Source organism: Varroa destructor, unplaced genomic scaffold (genome assembly GCF_002443255.2).
Source record: "Varroa destructor unplaced genomic scaffold, Vdes_3.0 BEIS01000003.1, whole genome shotgun sequence".
NCBI classification, from domain to species: domain Eukaryota; kingdom Metazoa; phylum Arthropoda; class Arachnida; order Mesostigmata; family Varroidae; genus Varroa; species Varroa destructor.
The window spans coordinates 15884194-15901626 of record NW_019211456.1 but is presented as its reverse complement, the minus strand read 5'-3'; the positions used below and the strand labels follow the sequence as shown (position 1 = coordinate 15901626).

Genomic DNA, 17433 nt, shown 5'->3' with positions numbered 1-17433 from the left:
ATTAATAGCATATTGAAAGGCGTTCGTGCCGTTATTGCGATCGAACTTAAAATTACTGCGATAACTACTGAGGGAAGCCACAATTTAAAAAATCCGAGGGTCGCCGTCTACGATACGTGCACCATTGACTATCTACGCAGTACCTGCGGATACTGCTGATATTAGTTTTTTTCGGTCAGTCCTTTTCCCGTTCGATGCAACATGGTCCCTGCACTGTGCGAAACTCTGCTCGTACAATTGCTAGATGTCGCCTGGATCACCCAGCCTGAGAGAGGGTGGCTGAATCCTACGGCGAGGGTAAACTCCTTCGAGGAGGAGGGCCGTACTGTACGACAGTGTGGCAAGGACAACAAGGCTTTAGCGGGCCAGGGAATCGCACACGAGGTTTGCACGCCGGCGAGTCAGGGTATGCACCTCGGAACAAATTACATCGCAGCAGAAACACCTAAACAACGAAAGTACTCCACTCATCCACAATGATCGTTGTATGAGGAGGAGTTCGATTCAATAGTCTACAATTGCCATTTTCGTATTTTAGCATCCCTCTCTTTCACTACGCTCGCTTCTTTCTATTTTCCCTTACTGCAGGAGAAGATAAACCTTCTCCAGTGCGTATTGCTCGACTCTACAGGACTACACTACTGGACGAATACATACATTCAAGGATCTTATGGTCGCAGCTCAAAAGTGAGTTTTGCTTTGGCCAAAGGATGAAGAGGATTGACAGTGATGGTCAGAAATAACCATAGCAACAGTTATACGTGCTACATTGGGCTTTTGTTGGCGACGAGTGCTGTGACTCTTCGCACATGTATAACCACAATCGTTTAGCGTCTAGTGCAGTCCAGTGGCAGAATTCACGGTGATTAAAGACCAACGAATTTATGCGTTCGTGACAATCAAGTGCAACAACGACAACAAGATCAATCACGACGCCTTGAAGCTAAGTATCCCAAACGTTATTTGTGCCCTTCTGTGTCGTTTTGTGTCACGTGTGCATTCGTTACTGAAAGATGACTTAAACGGTCGACGTGTTAATGGTTACCACCGCAGCGGTGAATTTGAGTCGTCAGTGAAAATTACTGCAAGGTAAGTTATCAAAAGTTAACTACGATGATGCGGGGTTTGGGACTGAGCGAGCGAGCGTTCGGATTCTGACAGGATAAGCAGAGGAAATTTTGATCTTCCTCTAGGCTTGAATAAACTCCGACGACCCTTTAACTGTGACTTGTGTGTTTGTTTGTGGACGAACTATTCGAAGAGAATATCAGATCTCAACTAAAAAAACAGGCTGGAAATCCTTATTCTAATTTTTAAGAATATAGTCATTTGACAAGCAATTTGCAAAAAAAGTATCGCCTATGCATTGTCGATATTTCCTACCATACCAGACGACAGGGACCGCGCGGTTAGTTAAACTGCTTATTTGACCATCGGCTTAGCAGATGCCCAATGATAAGTTGAATTTTCATCATCACATTTAGCAATGATATTAATTTTATTTCGAACTCGAAATGGAAGGATAACTTCTTCCCTAAAACTTTATCAATCTGTTTGGGTATATTGCTTGTCTATTTGAACAAAAACCCATCATGTGCACAAGGGCGAACATCCATTTTTATGCGTCTAGAATATTTACAAAATTGTCAACAAGTTCACGCTAGTTGAAGCACAGGCGATTGCCCTGAACTGTTGTGCGCTGAACCGTTGTGAAATCAATTTACGGGAACTACTAGTCCCCATGTATATAATCATATATCGTCAACACTGATAATACACAGGCTAGCGGCTAAGGTATTCACACCATAACAGCGTCCCAACTGATAGCTGTTTATGATGACTGTCCACGTAATATCTTATATATACGCATATATATGTACCCTCCCCAGCTCAGTATGGGGTTCCTAAAGCGATACGCCTTTAACCGGCCAGGTGGTTATGCATCGTCACCACAGTTCTTTAATGGATATTTGCATGCGTCGTCGTAATATGGCCTAGGCGACTTGTCAGCCCGAAGTCTTCAAGGTTCAGATTTAGTGACCTTGCATGCTTGCTGTATTGCTTCTCGCACGGTACTCGTTCAATTTTTCTTCTCGCAGACACCAGTTTTGCACGACCCATTAATAGCTTCACCCCCCCCCCCCCCTGGCGCCCACGATCTAATACTGCTACCAATAGCACTTACGGTTGCAACGCAATGGCCTGCCACTTCGTATCTGTCACCGGCTTGGACGATGTTTCCGGCCTTATGGCTTATCATCTGCAGACCATTTGTTCGGCAAAAACTGTAGCAAAATACGTGTATTGAATGTATAATAGTAACTACGTGGCGATTTGCTCTTGACATATTTTTCTATTCATTATAATTCGTTCCTTTCGTTTCCTAGAGCTGTGAAGCTGAGACAGCATTTTTGTCTTCGTAGGACTCGGTCGAGTTCATTTACCTTCGAGTCTTCGGTATTTCTTGAGTGTTTCCCTTTAAGCATATTTAAGCGATATCCCTAGTATGAAATCCTCAAACTTTAAATCTCCACTACTTCAGTGACTGCTGCAGCATTCCCTTTGTTGATATTTACGCCCGAAATGCCAATATAAGATCTATATACACGGCTGCGTAAGGGCTGTGTTGTCAAAAACAAAAGTCAAGATACTTCTTGTAATTTGCTTTAGTTCCATCCAACGATTGTCACAGCTATAAATGACTTTTATAGGGCCCGCAATAGCGTTGGTGCTTAACCGTATCATGCTCTTTCGTATCGCTTACCCGTATCATTCTATCGTTCAACTATTTAATTCAATAAAGGCGTCATTGTCCATTTGTGGCAGCGTCGGCAGGAGAGGACTTTGCTTTGGGTTCGTGTACCAAGCCATTTAACGGAACTATCAGCCATCGAGGAATGAACGACTGCTTGAATTCTGCGCTGGTTGCTGCCCTTTACGTTTAACGTCGCAATGAAACATCGTCCGCGTAACAAATCGTATAACTTTTTGTCGTCTCTACATGTCGTACACTTCCTACTAATAACACTAAACCTAATACTTAATTATTAGGGGCCATTGCAAAATTATACGACTTACAATTGCAGTGATACGATCAATAAGAGACATACGAGGTCTCACAGAGCAATCATGCCGCGACTGGTGGCGTAATTATTTATATTTTCTGTTTTGTCTTGTTTATTATTCTGCTGTTGTTGCTAATATATCAGTTGTACTGGCACTATAGTTTTTTTGTCCACCTGTTGCTATGTTTGTACGTACTAATACACCTACCAAAAAACAACTTGAAAACCAATACCGTACACCATGACCACTAAGCCAACCTAAATCGAAAAGCCGCAACCACAATTTGCTAGGTTGTGTTTCGTATAGTCTCATACATGGGCGGATGTTATCTAACCATTACTGTAATCGTTGTTTTGGGTCGGCTATTGGTAGTCCGCTGCCGTTGATGCCTTCGACTTCGCTACCGAGGAACTTATTCCCATTACCGGAGGGAAGGATAAAAGGAAAGGACCTGCGTGCTGCATCCTGTGGTTCTGCGTGTCCGCTACGATAGCTGCTTTTGGCTTTCAGTTGAGTAATAGCCTGACATAAATGACCATGTCTTGCCATATAACGCCGACGGTGAAAGCAAAAAGGAAAATCGCGTGTTTGGTAGCCACTGTGTCCGTACGGCACCGTGTCTACGTAGCTATAGGCTGAGTTCGGACCGGGCTAGAACAGCGCGGTCGGGCCGCGTTTGTGTATGACTGATGCTCTCTTCACTTAATCTTGCGTTAACTGGCAACGTGTCCTCTATGCGCGGCGCCTGTGTGTTGTGTATTCTTGTGCTATGTGTACATTATATATATACGTGTATATCTGTATTTTTGCGTTAGCTTTAACGTAGAGTGGCACGCATCTTTTTCCAATTACAATTTCTGCGTTCTACGGCGTTTTCCGCACCCGCGATACCTTAGTCTCTTTTCCGCAGCTCTAATCGCCGTTCGTTCCTTCCGTTCCGATCATTGCGGAAGTGGTACGAGGAAGGACGCTTTTCAAAATTAGGGAGAGATATCGAGAGAACTAGGAACGGCTTACCAGTTACAGGCTACATGCAGACGAGTATCGAGGTGGGGGAAATCTCACTAAGGCAAGAACAAACGACGGCGAAAAGCGGAAGACATAAAAGTAAGATGAAGAGAGCAGCGCAAAGAGGATATGAAGAACGAAAAATGCGAAGACGAAACGGCTCAAGGCAACCTGGTGGACTAATGGAAGGGGGAATATGTAAGTATGCATCCTCGCTGTTTTTCTCTCTCGAATTTCTGTTCCAGTTATACTGTCTCTTTCATCCCTCGATTTTGTGTGCGTACTTCTGTTCACGTTCGATCGTTCCCTCCTCGGTTACTTTAGGTCGTTTTGGCTTTGCGATTAGGCCGTCGAGAAGAATGGAGTAGCGGTGGAGACAAAGGAGGGTACGATCAAAGCGAGATGGGTGGAAGAGGTGCTGGAACACCGGCTTTTTCGCGATGTTGTTGCCACACCCAGCCAGATCCAAAAGACACCTAGCGCTCCATGCAATCATGTGGAGCCATTTAGTACTGCGGCGCGCAGTTCCATTCGGCGAGTTTCCTTGTCCTACACCGGCGCTTGTCAGTGGCCAGAGCAGCGGTGGTATGACACCAAGCTGGCCTGCGTACGTGACACCAAAACACTTTTTTGGGCGCATCATTCGGCCAATTTCTCTTCTAGTTCAGGATGCAAGGCTTCCACTCGGTTTTTTTACTTGGCAACCGTTTTTCCGGATCTTGGTGCCCTTGCGCTGCAGCGGTTTTCGTTTCTATTCACTCATAGTTTGTCATCGGACTGAGATTGTGGGGCGAGACGAAAGCCCATAGAGAGAGCGCGTGGAAATGCTAGCTTACTGGTTCGCCGACTTGCACACGCACTCGTGGTGGTTACGATCATCATCAAAATCACATTAGGACATGCCCGCTCGTCTGATAACCTCCTAAGGCCCATTTTGTAATCGATACTTTTTAAACCTTTCAAAGAAAGGACAAAGATGGCTTTTGTACACCCATCTCTGATTTGTGGTAATCGTTCGAGACCACAGAAATAGCTCAAGTATGCACACGCATTTTTCCTACGACGATCAGTATTATTTCTATTGCTGAAGCTCGCTTGTTTTACGGTCGTACTTCAAAATTTTTAAAAGCACACTTAAGGCTACTGCTGAGGATGCTGTTATTTATAGCAAACTGCTCTCAGCTTTTTAAAGGACTAGGCAATTAATCGCACAATATAGGCTACAATTAGAACATTTCTGTGTGCATCGTTTTACTCGATTTTTTGAATAGCTCGTTCACTAGCGTTCCACTCCACCCTGTGAACTACGGTGTGTCGTTGTTTGTCTACGACGAATAGTAACACAACCACTATCGTTGTAGAGGAGTCGCCGTCAATGATATTAACAGAGGTGTAAATAAAAATCGTACGATCGATTTTGTTCCTCATAATAGGGTTCAGACCGGTATACAGGGTGCTGAAATAGAAGGCTCGTCTCATGTGAACCACACGCGACTTTTCTACAGACTAATACGGATTTGCCCATTGTTTTCATGCATATTAACAGCTAACTAAATGTTGTATTTTTTTCATCTAATAGGCCATGTTGTGAGACTCTTGGTTCCTTCATCTTCAGATCACTGCTCAAAGATTATCATTAAAAAGCTTTTAGATTTATTTTTTCTTTAATAGAAATATTGAGGCCCCATACTAAACATAATTGTGTGATAGTAATGCATAATATATTATGGAAAATAATAAATGTCACAGCTATTGGCTATGTAGACTAGTTGAACGATAGATTAACATGATAGATTTGCGATTCCTTTTCGTCAAACTGTTTAAATAAGTGTCCTGTTTCGTGTTAGTCCTGTTTTATAGTCAACAAACTCAGTGCATCCGCAATAGGAACACACACATAGGTGACAGACGACCAATTTTTGTCTAAAACGATTCGGCTCGTAACTGGGTCAAAACACCATGAATAAAATTCGTGCAGCTTGCGTACAACCCAAGTCGTTGTAAGTCAAGTCACAGACAAGTAACTATGATCTAAATTAAAGTTATTATGTGTAGAGTGGGCTTCTTCCATTGATTTCGATCAAACGTCTCCAGCTATTTGAACTGAAAATTCTGCCCGACCATTGCGCTGTTGGCGTTTCACGATTGTTTACCCTATTAAGGTCCAAGAACTGACTTCGGTTAATCTTAGATTAGCTGGGACTCAGACGATTTTGTTCGCCTTCTTCGAACCCTTTGGATTTTGCTCTATTCGAACTATTCCGTTCCCGAGAAAAGCCTATCAATTTCATCTGTACATGCGCATGTACGAAAAAATTTTAACATAACAATGAGGAATCGTTGCGTTTACCTACGCATACGTACACTAAAAAAAAACTGCCTACGTTAATAAATAGGTACAATACTCTATTGTCGTCATTATGTAGAATGTGCATATATGACTCGTTGGTGACGTACACAGGACTGTGAATGGCCTGATTTTGAGTGCACATAGACGTACACACCCAATTTGTGTACATGTGCAGAAAAAGAAAATTATTTTATAGTGAGCGTATCTAAGTTAAAATAACTTGCTGGTTTCTCGAACAGTTGTACGGCAATTATGTCCTTATTCGGGACAAGTTTTCCCTAATTCATTTCGACAATTATGTCCTTTAGAGGCGTCTTCCTTATTAAAATAATGCCACTTCTAAGACAATTTTTGCAGTTTGTTACCATTTGACATCCGCAGCATTGAGCCCATGACCATATGACACATGAAGGAGGCACGTTATGCTGGGCTGTTTTCATATTTTGACTTCCAAGTGAATTTAACTAATGCAAAGAGTCCTCGACGCGATTTCAATGCATGGACAAATATGGGATGACTAGATTCGGATCAAACGATATTGTATAAGAGCCTACACTTTGCGTCAGCGAGAAAATAAGTAAACAGTTTTCAGTTACTATGTCTCGTATATACTATTTAATCATAACTGAAGGTCAAGGACTTTCATGTAATATGCGCCACATTGCTAACACTAAACAATTCATTACTTCTACCGCTAATTAGGACCCGTACTTGATTAGGCCGTTAAATTATTATGTATATGTTAAATGTGTAGGATGCGACCCATAAGTATGTTCGAAACGATATAGGACTTGTTGTTCTGTTTAACAAGAAAAACGTTCAACGATCGCGTTACGCCGAAATGTAGAACTGACCTGGTTATTCTTGTCCCTCAATCGTCAGATTACCCTTCAGAATCACGCATGTGCTCATGGCCTAGATATAACTCTGTCTTAGGTCTCTTAGGATATTTCAATTATAGTGTACCAGCGAAATATGAAGAACAACGCGTTGCCCAGCATGAACAGCTCTCCGCAGCAAAGCCAGATACCGGCTATTCCAGAGCTAGATAGCGTTCCGGTGACATCGAATGCTCCGCCATTATCACAGAATGCATAAGAACACGTCCACCCTTTGCTAGCTTGTTCAGAACCAGTATCCGTTAAGGCCGCCTGCCGATGATCGAAATCCTTGCAATTTGCTTGATATCCAGTGCAATATTTTTGCCTTCCTTGCCATATTACAGTACACCGGACAACAGTGCCGTCCACCGAGAGCGCAAAAACGACACTTATCTACAAAAAACTTTTGTTAAATGTATATATGCGCTGTATTTGCACTCGTTGCATACGAGAGTACTCGTCCTACAGTAGCGTTAGTAGCTATGCTTATGTACGCTATAAATTTGGTTCTCATTCAGATCCCTTTCTGACCCTAATATAATGCCAGCCGGTCGGCGGGTCCCTGCCAGTGGTATCGGCGCAAAGTTAGAGGTCGAGTCGTTATTGAAAGCCACAGTCGGCTAAAGGGGCTACAGTTGGTTAAATGGTGTGATATAAAGCTGCATCGAGACAGATCAAAACGAGAGTTTCAACTGGGGCAAACATTCTAAACGCGCTAACATCTTTTCGCTGGCATTATAGACGCATGCCGAAACACATTAACCATTCAAACATATATCGGTTCTCCAGAGGGCTTGCAACAATGCGCGAGATTGGTCGAAAATGCTGTCAAACTTTTTCTCAAAATTTTGAGAGTGGCGACCCATGCAAAGCCTGCATAGATGCTGTGCTACCGCTCTCTAAAATTATATTCAACAAGAACTTAAGGGACAGACGACACATCAGGCCCGACCCAGTCGACCGAACCCATTGGATCCGAATCAAATGTCGATTTACTGACAATTGCTATAGTATCTTTAGAATCTATTCTGACATAATAATCAGTTATTGTTATCGATGGACATTCGAGTAGCGCCAGTTTTCGAGTAGTTGAATTGTTGCACAACAATATTGCTATCTAACTGGTAATAGCCCAGGGTCAGCTAGTCCTGTTACGTCTAGTAGTTGTTGTCTTGTTATACATTTCTGAAGATGCACGACATCATTTTGAATATAGTAAGGGTGGCAAAAGCATTTCGAAATCTAATATTATATTAGGCTGCCGCCTCAGTTTACTACGGACTAGGATGTTCTCGTTATTAGTACGCTCATTTTATATGAAAAAGTTAGTTGCAGCTGAAGCTTAGCGCCATAGCATAATAGGAGCAACATGTGGGAGATATATGTGCGTGTCCCTAAGGTTTTTGTTCTACGAACGTTTGAGGCCATATGACTAAATAGTTATTGTGCATGCTGTTTGTTTGCAAGCAGCAAGATGGTGATCTGTTTCGCATCCCGTTGAAAGATTAAACAAAGAACTAATTGCAATTGTACGTAGAGCATGGAAGCGGATGCATCGATGTTCTGTGTGACTCCGGGATGGCTTCATGCGTCGCACTTCATCATCGCACTCATTTTCCCATTTGTCCTGCTTTGCGCGAGCCATCCAGATGAATGCGTTTTAAGAAAAAAAAAGAAAATATTTTGGCAACGTATCGGTTGTTTTGATGGCTTTTAGCTTAAAATTTTCGTCTCTGCTTCGCAGAAAAAACTTATAAGCATGACCCAGACCCGCTCTAATAATAATGTGCCGAATTAATAGGAACAGTATGAAGAGTACTGGCGGATGGAAACAGATAAAATTAACTTAAGATATAGCGTCTAAGATGAGCGTAGAACAAAAAAACGAATTTCGATACCATTCACTGGAATACGCATTCTGTAAGAAGGGCGTAATAAGTAACGCATTATTCTCTCTTTTCTGGTAATAATTAATTACTAATTTCAAATTAACTGCACAGGTTAGCCGTTGAACAAAGTTTAGTGCACTGCCACCTAATGACCCGTAAAATAAAACTTCAATAACATGTGCTCATCTGGCACTACACTGGTCACGCTATGAAACGTAGGGCACATATACCGTCTCAACACAATACAAACATCCTCAGATTTCTTGTTGCTTCTACCTACATAGAGATAAACATTCATATTCAATGAGCAGAAAGTGCGGAAGGCTTTCAATACGCGCCAGTGGTAATGAACGAAGCCTTTGGCTTCATAAAGACCAACGGCGGTACAGGCCGCTGGGCTACCTGAATCAAGTAGGGTTTCTACGTCGCCAAAGTCAATGTAAATCCGGTTGACGTCGAAAAGACAAGTGGTATGTTGAAAGAAGAATAAACCCGGACGAAATAGTTCAACAACAAAAAGTAAAGAGAGTGACTGCTTCACCGACGAGGTAGGTGAACGAGTCCCTAAGAAAAAGAAAAAGTCCTCTCCCAGGAAGAGGCAGAGCGGAGATATTTGTCGGTGATGCCAAGTACACCCATTCCGCTGATAGGTAGCGTTAGGACCTTTCACCAAAGGAGAAGGAGGCGGAATCTATAGGGCCGTTAAAGAGAACAGGAGCGTTAGACGACGCAGTTGCCTAAGGAATAAGCATGGGACTAAAGTGGAGCACAAAAAGTGAGGCGGCCTCGAAATCCACAACTGCCGAGTAGATTTGATGACCATAGACATCTTCTTTTAGATAGGCAAGCGAGCGGGTGGATAGGATAAGCCAAAGGGTATGTCTGTCCTAGGTAGCTGTAAAAAAAAACCTTGTTAAGGTTGAAGGAGTTACGAGAGAGTTATTCCGTAAGGTACGGGTGGTTGTGAGAGTTGTTCGAGGGAAACCTTCGAATCTAAAAGGTAGTTCTCAAAGAAAAAGGAACGCCGTAAGAAATCGAAGCTGACATATAGGACGGCTAAGTGGAGGTATCCATCCGCAGTTGAACGCTAAGTACGCTTCATTAAACGTTGCAACGACAGGTCGTTTTCAAGAAATACCGCATTGACCTTCACCTATATTGAAGCACGGTATTGTTTGCATCGCATATGCTTAAAGACGCTTACTGAAATTCCGCACACGTACTTTTATTTAGCACACTTAAAAACTAACACAGCTTACTGGTGGATTCATCGTGTTAGTCAAGAGGTATGTTGCCCGTTGGATATTGACCAAGCAGGCCTAACTCACACTTCGTATGAATCAGGCGAACGTTGCTTTTAGACCTTAAGAGATTGAGGGATTATCATTCAGTCATGTAGGCTGATGTCCGTTAAACGATGGCCCAGGTTGGAGACAATGTGCCGCATGTTATTTATTTGCTTTTGATGTTACCTACGTATCGCGATACATTTTATTTACGAGAAGAGCCTCTTCAGCATACATCTCAACAGCTGTATGCCGTATATCGCAATCTACTATATGTAGCACCTATAAAAATTGGACTAACTATTTTACTTACGTAAAACGGCTAAGCTTTTGCTTACGTTGCTTAAAAATGGCGTCATGAGCCTCATTACAATCAGTTTGAGCTCTTGCACTTTTGGTATTCCGTGCTCAAAAAGTTCGATTGTCAGGACTTCGGCAAGTCTGAGCGCCACAAAAGTCAGTTGAAAAAACGTACTGCATAATCATTTAAATAATGTTAATAAGATAATAATAAAGAAAAGAGAATTCGGTCTGACGTATTTACAAATCGTGATGATGAATTTGACTCATCCACGGACTTTGGAACCGGTTATCCTAGGAAGGACTTTAACCTAATTCCTTGGGATTCCCGATCACAAGTCTGTATGCTCTATCGGAGTTGTTGCACTATTTAGGAGAGACAAACATTTCTAATACACTAAAACACACAGAAACATATTATTTCGTTTGTTCACAAAAGGGTTATACATTGTGCGTTGTGTGATAGAATAAGGTAGGGCGGAATCGTACAAAAGTTAGAGGATAACTTGAGATAACATCTTAGAACTTAAGAAGAAGATCGAAATAGCGATTGCGATATAGCTGTTGCTTGGAATTATGCCCTTGTCGCAGACCTCGATGACCTTATTTGGTCCACTTCTCTTTCTAAAGAAGCTCTATTTCTAGTAGCTTTGATTATTTATAGTTTTACTTTTTTTTAATTATAAAGTATTTATAGTTTTTATTTATAGTTATTAATAACAATTACTTCTTCGGACGTACGAAGAGGCATTGGTAGGGTTATTTAATAACTCCGTAGTAGCTATATGAATTTTTCCCACCTCCGAAATAAAGTATTCTGTTTATGACGTCGATGCATGGACTTCGAACTCGGCTGGATTTTATTACTGTGCTTTAGCTCATAAGCCGACTTCAGAACGCGATCATGTCTGTTCTAGACCCCTAGACAAATGGAGTCTAACGATCTACCATGAAATTAAACATTCGTAATATCATTTGGTTCGCTTTTACTTGTAACGCAGTACCAGTTTTTTCCTCCATAGATTTGTAGCAGCTTAAATATGGTTCATGTGACTGAACTTTAGCGACCTTATGCAATTAAAAAAAATGTGTACCGTAGCTGTGTCACGACGCCAAAATCGTCTAGTTGTTTAAACCGAGCACCAAGTTATAGATGGGCCAGTTTTTCAGAACAGCTTTGAGGTAGCAGGACAAAAAGGATAGCATGGCTAACAATTGGCCTGTTGCCTCAACGTCTTATGCTCGACGCCGCCAACGCTCGATACGTAAAGATCCACAGGTGTCCAGTAGGTTTTCTGTGTCACGTTTGTAGGCGATTAAACTGGTACAGCAGAGTAACACACGATCTCATGGGATCGGCATTAAGTAATTACTGGCCCTTATTACATGCTGTACCATATTTACAGCACATGTTCTTTCAGTGGGGCAAATTTAAGAAAATTGGCTTAATTTTCTCTTATGGATAACTAAATACGATTTGTATGATACAAATATATGCTTAGTTACTCTGCCCACTTCTGTATAACAAAACAGCTATGAGTGCTTGACTTATCGAACGGCCTGACAGATCAATCTAAACCTTAATTTTTTTTTTCTGCACGAACAACACGTGAATCGGTCAAATAACTATAAGTGCAATCGTTTCAGGTTGGGCACACGTTTTTTGAAAGCGCTGATTCATTCTACTGCACCGTTAGTTACTTCTAGCAAGTCGGTTTCGGTAAAGCTCCAATTGTATACTTCCGATGGATATGGTATGGTTAAATATTCATATGTTAAAGGACAATCTTAAAAAGTTAATCGAACAAAGCTTATGCGTGACCATCCTGTATGGCTAATTGGGAATCCTGTACATTCGGAAGTTCGGTAAGTCATTGAATAATCGGATGATAAATACGTTATTTATGCCTGTATATTTGTGTATAAGAAACTGCCTTTGCTATGTCAGAACAGTCGACAGAGCGATTACTATATATTGTCAGATACAAAGAATCGACTCGAACCAAAATATCTTACAGTATAGGGAAAAAGGTATAATCTAATTCCTATGAACCATAGATTTGCACTCGGAATAATCTATGTATAGTTTGTGTATCATCGTTCTGGATAAAACTTAGGCGCGACAATTGTGGTGTATTTTGCTACGTTGGTTAACGTAGTTTTACACACACAACCTTTCAAACTCATCGGCTCAAGGATGAATAAAAGCAGAACGAATTCTCAATCTATATCCTCCACCAACGAATACAATGGGTAATGGAAACTGCAGCCAAAGGCATTACCAAAGAAAAAAAACTTCACTGGAGATAGCATCCTTGGAAGTTAGGTTCTATGCAAATTATTTTCGTAGAGCACTTGCCTGACCCTGAATGGGCCATAATATTCAAATCAGGTAATTGGAGAAAAACGGAAAAGACCATAAAGAAAAATAAATCGAGTTCTAGATAAATCTGCCAATGCCTGTCTCAGCATACTCTATAACCGAAAATTTTGACCTAACGGTCAAAGCACTGAAACTGTTTGTGTACAGAGTGCGCCTTTGCTCACCACTAAAACACAATGCCAGGTAACTGGATTTATGTACGATGTATCACTCCGTATCTATTCGTTTGGTCTAGGAGAATTGATTGCAACGAAAATGGTATTCACCGTTTTTACCTTTTCCACCTGTCCAACGAAGACAGCGCTCCATTTACGCGGCACAAGAAGCGCATATCTCCAGTACCCTTGATCTCCTAATCTAACGAACGTTCGTAGTGGGTAATTAATAGCAATTATGGCAGGCGCAGGATGCAGCTATACGCATTCGACGATTGGAAGCCGCGCAAACTATTTTATAAGAGTGTATACACATCTGTTATTAACTTACATCTTGCTCAGGTACGTATAGATTAGAATAACTTTGCCGAAAAATATACATGCGATAATAGATTAGGGCACAAGCTTAAAATTGCGTAGATAAAAATGGTGTTAGGGGATGCTCCCAATGCCGGTGAAAAAGGAGTCAGAAGTTGCCCACTGCAATCATACTGGGAGCTCGAACGCATACAACCTGCGTTAAATGACAAAAAAAAAAACTGAGACTTTCTCTCTCGAATATCAGCTTCAATTTATTTCCCTCCATTCATCACAGATATGAGACGAACCACATTGTGCTTTCTATATGGGCTGAGATGGTCAACGAAGCCGATTTCATCCGGTTAACATTTTACATAAAATCTTGTCAAATAGCGCTCCTTCAATTTATGTGCGTCGATTGAGGTATATAACGATTATCACCAAGCCAGTATACTGGGCACACTTGGCTTCGTACTAGGAGCCAGCGATCTGAGACAATTTTCAAGGGTAGTGTCGGACGTAAAACTCTAAACCTTTATGTTGACTATACATATATATATATATATATTAGATTATATTCTGCTCAATACTATACGTCGAAGCATTATTTCATGTTTAATACTTACTGCTGTAACTATAATGGCTGTCAATCTAAATTATACAGAAGTTGTGAATAATCAGGAAAATAGCAAAAAAACTAACATTGGCCGACGATTTTATACATCAGGCCACTGAGAAGGGACAAGATATTCGAACCTTTACGTTGTCAACTTGACTGAGGGCGGTCTGAGTTGGTAGATCGAACCGTACCGTTACGAACAGTTTATATAAATGATGGGAATTTTTGGATTTCGGCCATCGTGTGAAAACTTCTAGTTAAGCGCTTAAGAAATCGCAAACCTTTGCATGATCTGAATCGTTCGTCCGTTTTGTCTAACATTGCTCAGTAAGGCAGCAGGAAGTGAACGCGTGTTTAGCTGCGGCGTTAACTTATTAGCGTTTTGCTTTCACATTCAAATTTGCAAGTACACAAAGTTACCTAAACCCGCTTGCTTCCAGTGAAAGCTTTAGAATAGGGCCCGAGCTGCTGATGACGGCTACTATGCACCGGACGGAACTCCACACCTTTGCAGCTTCATCGTCCTTTCACATCATCAAGGAAGTGCAAAGTCAGCTTGTAGAGATTGAAGTGGCCACTAAAAATTGCTAGAAACAAGCACAAATATTGTAGCAATATGCGTTAGGCAATATAGAAGTATAAGTGGCTTGAGAGGCGACGCAACGGAGATTAGAGGCAATGGACGATATTTATAATAAAATAGCCTTTTTGTAGCTTCAGAAAGCGTTCGTTTTAAAATGCCCAACGATTAGGTAGCAGATGAGTCTTCTATCAGGCCAACTGATGACTCATTGTCTAAAAAACTATACGGAACCCAGAATAAGAAAATTCTGCTACGGTTAATTCCGTTAATGAATTTGGTTATGTTAGATGTAAAACAGTGGAAAACGATGGCTATTCCGCTGTTTGTCCATAAGAAGAAATAATCAATCGGTATGTCCTTTGGTTATTCGACTCTATGCACAGGGAAAAGGACCACCGTCCTTTCCATCTATTCTTTCTACTTTCCATTCAATATTGGACTAGAAGAATTTATATGAAGGCTTCAATGTTTAGTTATTGGTGAATCATTTCGATTTACATGAACTTGTACATGCATGTGATAATACGCGGTCAAAACCTCTTCACAAATACGTTTATAGGATCACATCGTACAAAATATGCTGCCAGTTAATGCCATGCACGGTTGCAAATTGGGCCTGGCTATTCTTGTGGTTAAGGAGAGTTTTGTCACCTTTTCCTCCTTTCGTTGTATTACTGATTGCTTCACTCCTTTATTCGTCTACGTTTTCGATGCCGCTTCGCATGTGAGTTTTTCATTATCGTGGTTACACTTCTAACGCGTTTTAAGCGCTGGTCGTCGACCCTGGATGGTCTCCGGCGACTCAGCAGCACGACCAAGCCGATGCATGGACTGCTCGCCTCCGCTGCTCGGGTCAGGGTTCTTTCACAAATTCCTCTTTTTCAAACAAAGTCCATCGGGTCCAGCAGCGAGAGACCGACCGACGCATGTATTGCTTCCAAACGGACTTGCTGCAGCACTGGCCTCAGCAGCAAGAGCAGTAACAGCAGCAAAGGACAGCTGAGCACTGGGACCTTGCTCCTTCGCTCTGTAGCATCAGGATGTATGAAACAACGCTGCCATCATCGCCGTCGTTGTTATTATAGTCGCGGCCCACTCCTGTCTGAGGAGCAAGTTATGGGAGGGTATTTGAAACTAGATTCGAAGCTAATTAACTCGCGTTCTCATCATCTTCGGTTCCTATGTGAGTCTGTGCATATATTCTACTTCGAGGTCTCTTTTTGTTTCTTTGCATTGCTCTCACATAAAGCCGCGTTCTTCATTCCGTCTTCTCCGCTTACAGCACATCCCTATGTATGCGTGATCTTCTACTCTTCTTGGTGTGTCGTAGTGGCCACCACTACAATGATCCTCAACGCCCGCCAAGGGTCTCTTGCCTCGAGACAGCGAATGCCGTTGCACTTAATCGTAACGAGCGATGCCGTTTTGAAGGAGCAGAAGCAACACACATAAATGATCGAGTCTTTGGACATCTGGTGCAACTTTTAGCTCGCCTAACAAGGCTATACCGTACTCTATACCACAGCAGCCTGACCCTGAACGCGTGTACCTACCTGTGTGTATATATTTCTGCATTCGAGCACAATAAGGAAAAACAACTAAAGCACCAGAATCCATGTCCCTCTATCAACCGACGAGGCTAAGACCGGATCGGTTTCAAGGCCAAAGATGATCGTAGCTTAAGTTGATGAAACGATTGCTGCAGAGAACGTTATCAATGAAGCGTAAAAAGGAAAATGTACACACTCAAACGGAAACTATGTTGTTATTGAAAACAGAAATGTTACATAGAGGTATATAAGCTTTCGGTCTAAGTATACCTGATGGTCCTTGGTTGTGAGATGATGGTCATATTGACAATCACAATGTTACGATGTTGATGGTAATGACGATGGTACATATCGGTGCATTTTCTACGACTGATCAGCGTAGGGAGGCATGGTTCACAGTCACTTAAATGGATCTCATACCCACTCGCTCCTGAAATATACTTGTTATGGCGCTTCGTTTTGTTTTTCGTGTTTACTTTTTGGTGCGACATATTTAAGCTAAGTAGAGTTTTCGTAGTGCGTGCCCAGCGTCATAGCGCAAGATGCTAGAATTCTGTGAAGCTAAACCAGCCTAACGGTCGCAAAATCCACAAGACAAAAAGGAGTATCATTGTCGTGCTACCACTACTACAAACCTCGATAACTGACCTCCCTTTTTAACCCATCGGTTTTTACTTAGGCACACACTACCACGAGTGCCGGACTGTTTTTGAGCCATGGTCACAGAAATTTCTTTGTTTTCCATTCATCTCCCCTGTCATTAATTGATGCCGACGCAGCCGATGCTTTGCCCATAAGCTCCTGCACGTCTCCGCTTTCTGCCAGCGGTAGCGAGACAGCTTGTCGTTTTCGGGCCTTGCACCCGACCATGTTTATTTTTTAATTTGCGTCGCCGTACCATCCGAAACGCTAAACGTCCATGGACTACCTGACTAGGTATAATGGACTTAGCATTTTACAGGAATGAATAAAGATCCCGTCCTTCTAGGGGAAAGAGTGATGAAGTAAGAGAATCAGGGGAAGCATGCCTGGAAAGAAATGGGCGAAACATGTGCGTGAAATA

The 17433-nt window shown here is 41.9% G+C and overlaps 1 protein-coding gene across 6 annotated transcripts in view; it reads left to right on the top strand.

Annotated features, from left to right (window-relative positions):
• The first annotated feature begins 373 nt into the window (after positions 1 to 373).
• The window catches only part of LOC111247569 (uncharacterized), a 65004-nt gene continuing 47944 nt past the window's right edge, over positions 374 to 17433 (top strand). For 3 of the 6 annotated variants that reach the window (XM_086983405.1, XM_086983402.1, XM_086983403.1), the window contains exon 1: positions 374 to 1089. Coding sequence is in view for 2 of the 6 variants with exons in the window: in XM_086983406.1 (XP_086839532.1) it covers positions 4098 to 4272 (175 nt within the window). In the remaining 4 variants the exon portion in view is untranslated. Of the gene's footprint in view, positions 1090 to 2201; positions 4273 to 13526; positions 13661 to 17433 lie in introns of those variants that run through there. The other 3 variants (XM_086983406.1, XM_086983401.1, XM_086983404.1) reach the window with 3 other exon arrangements.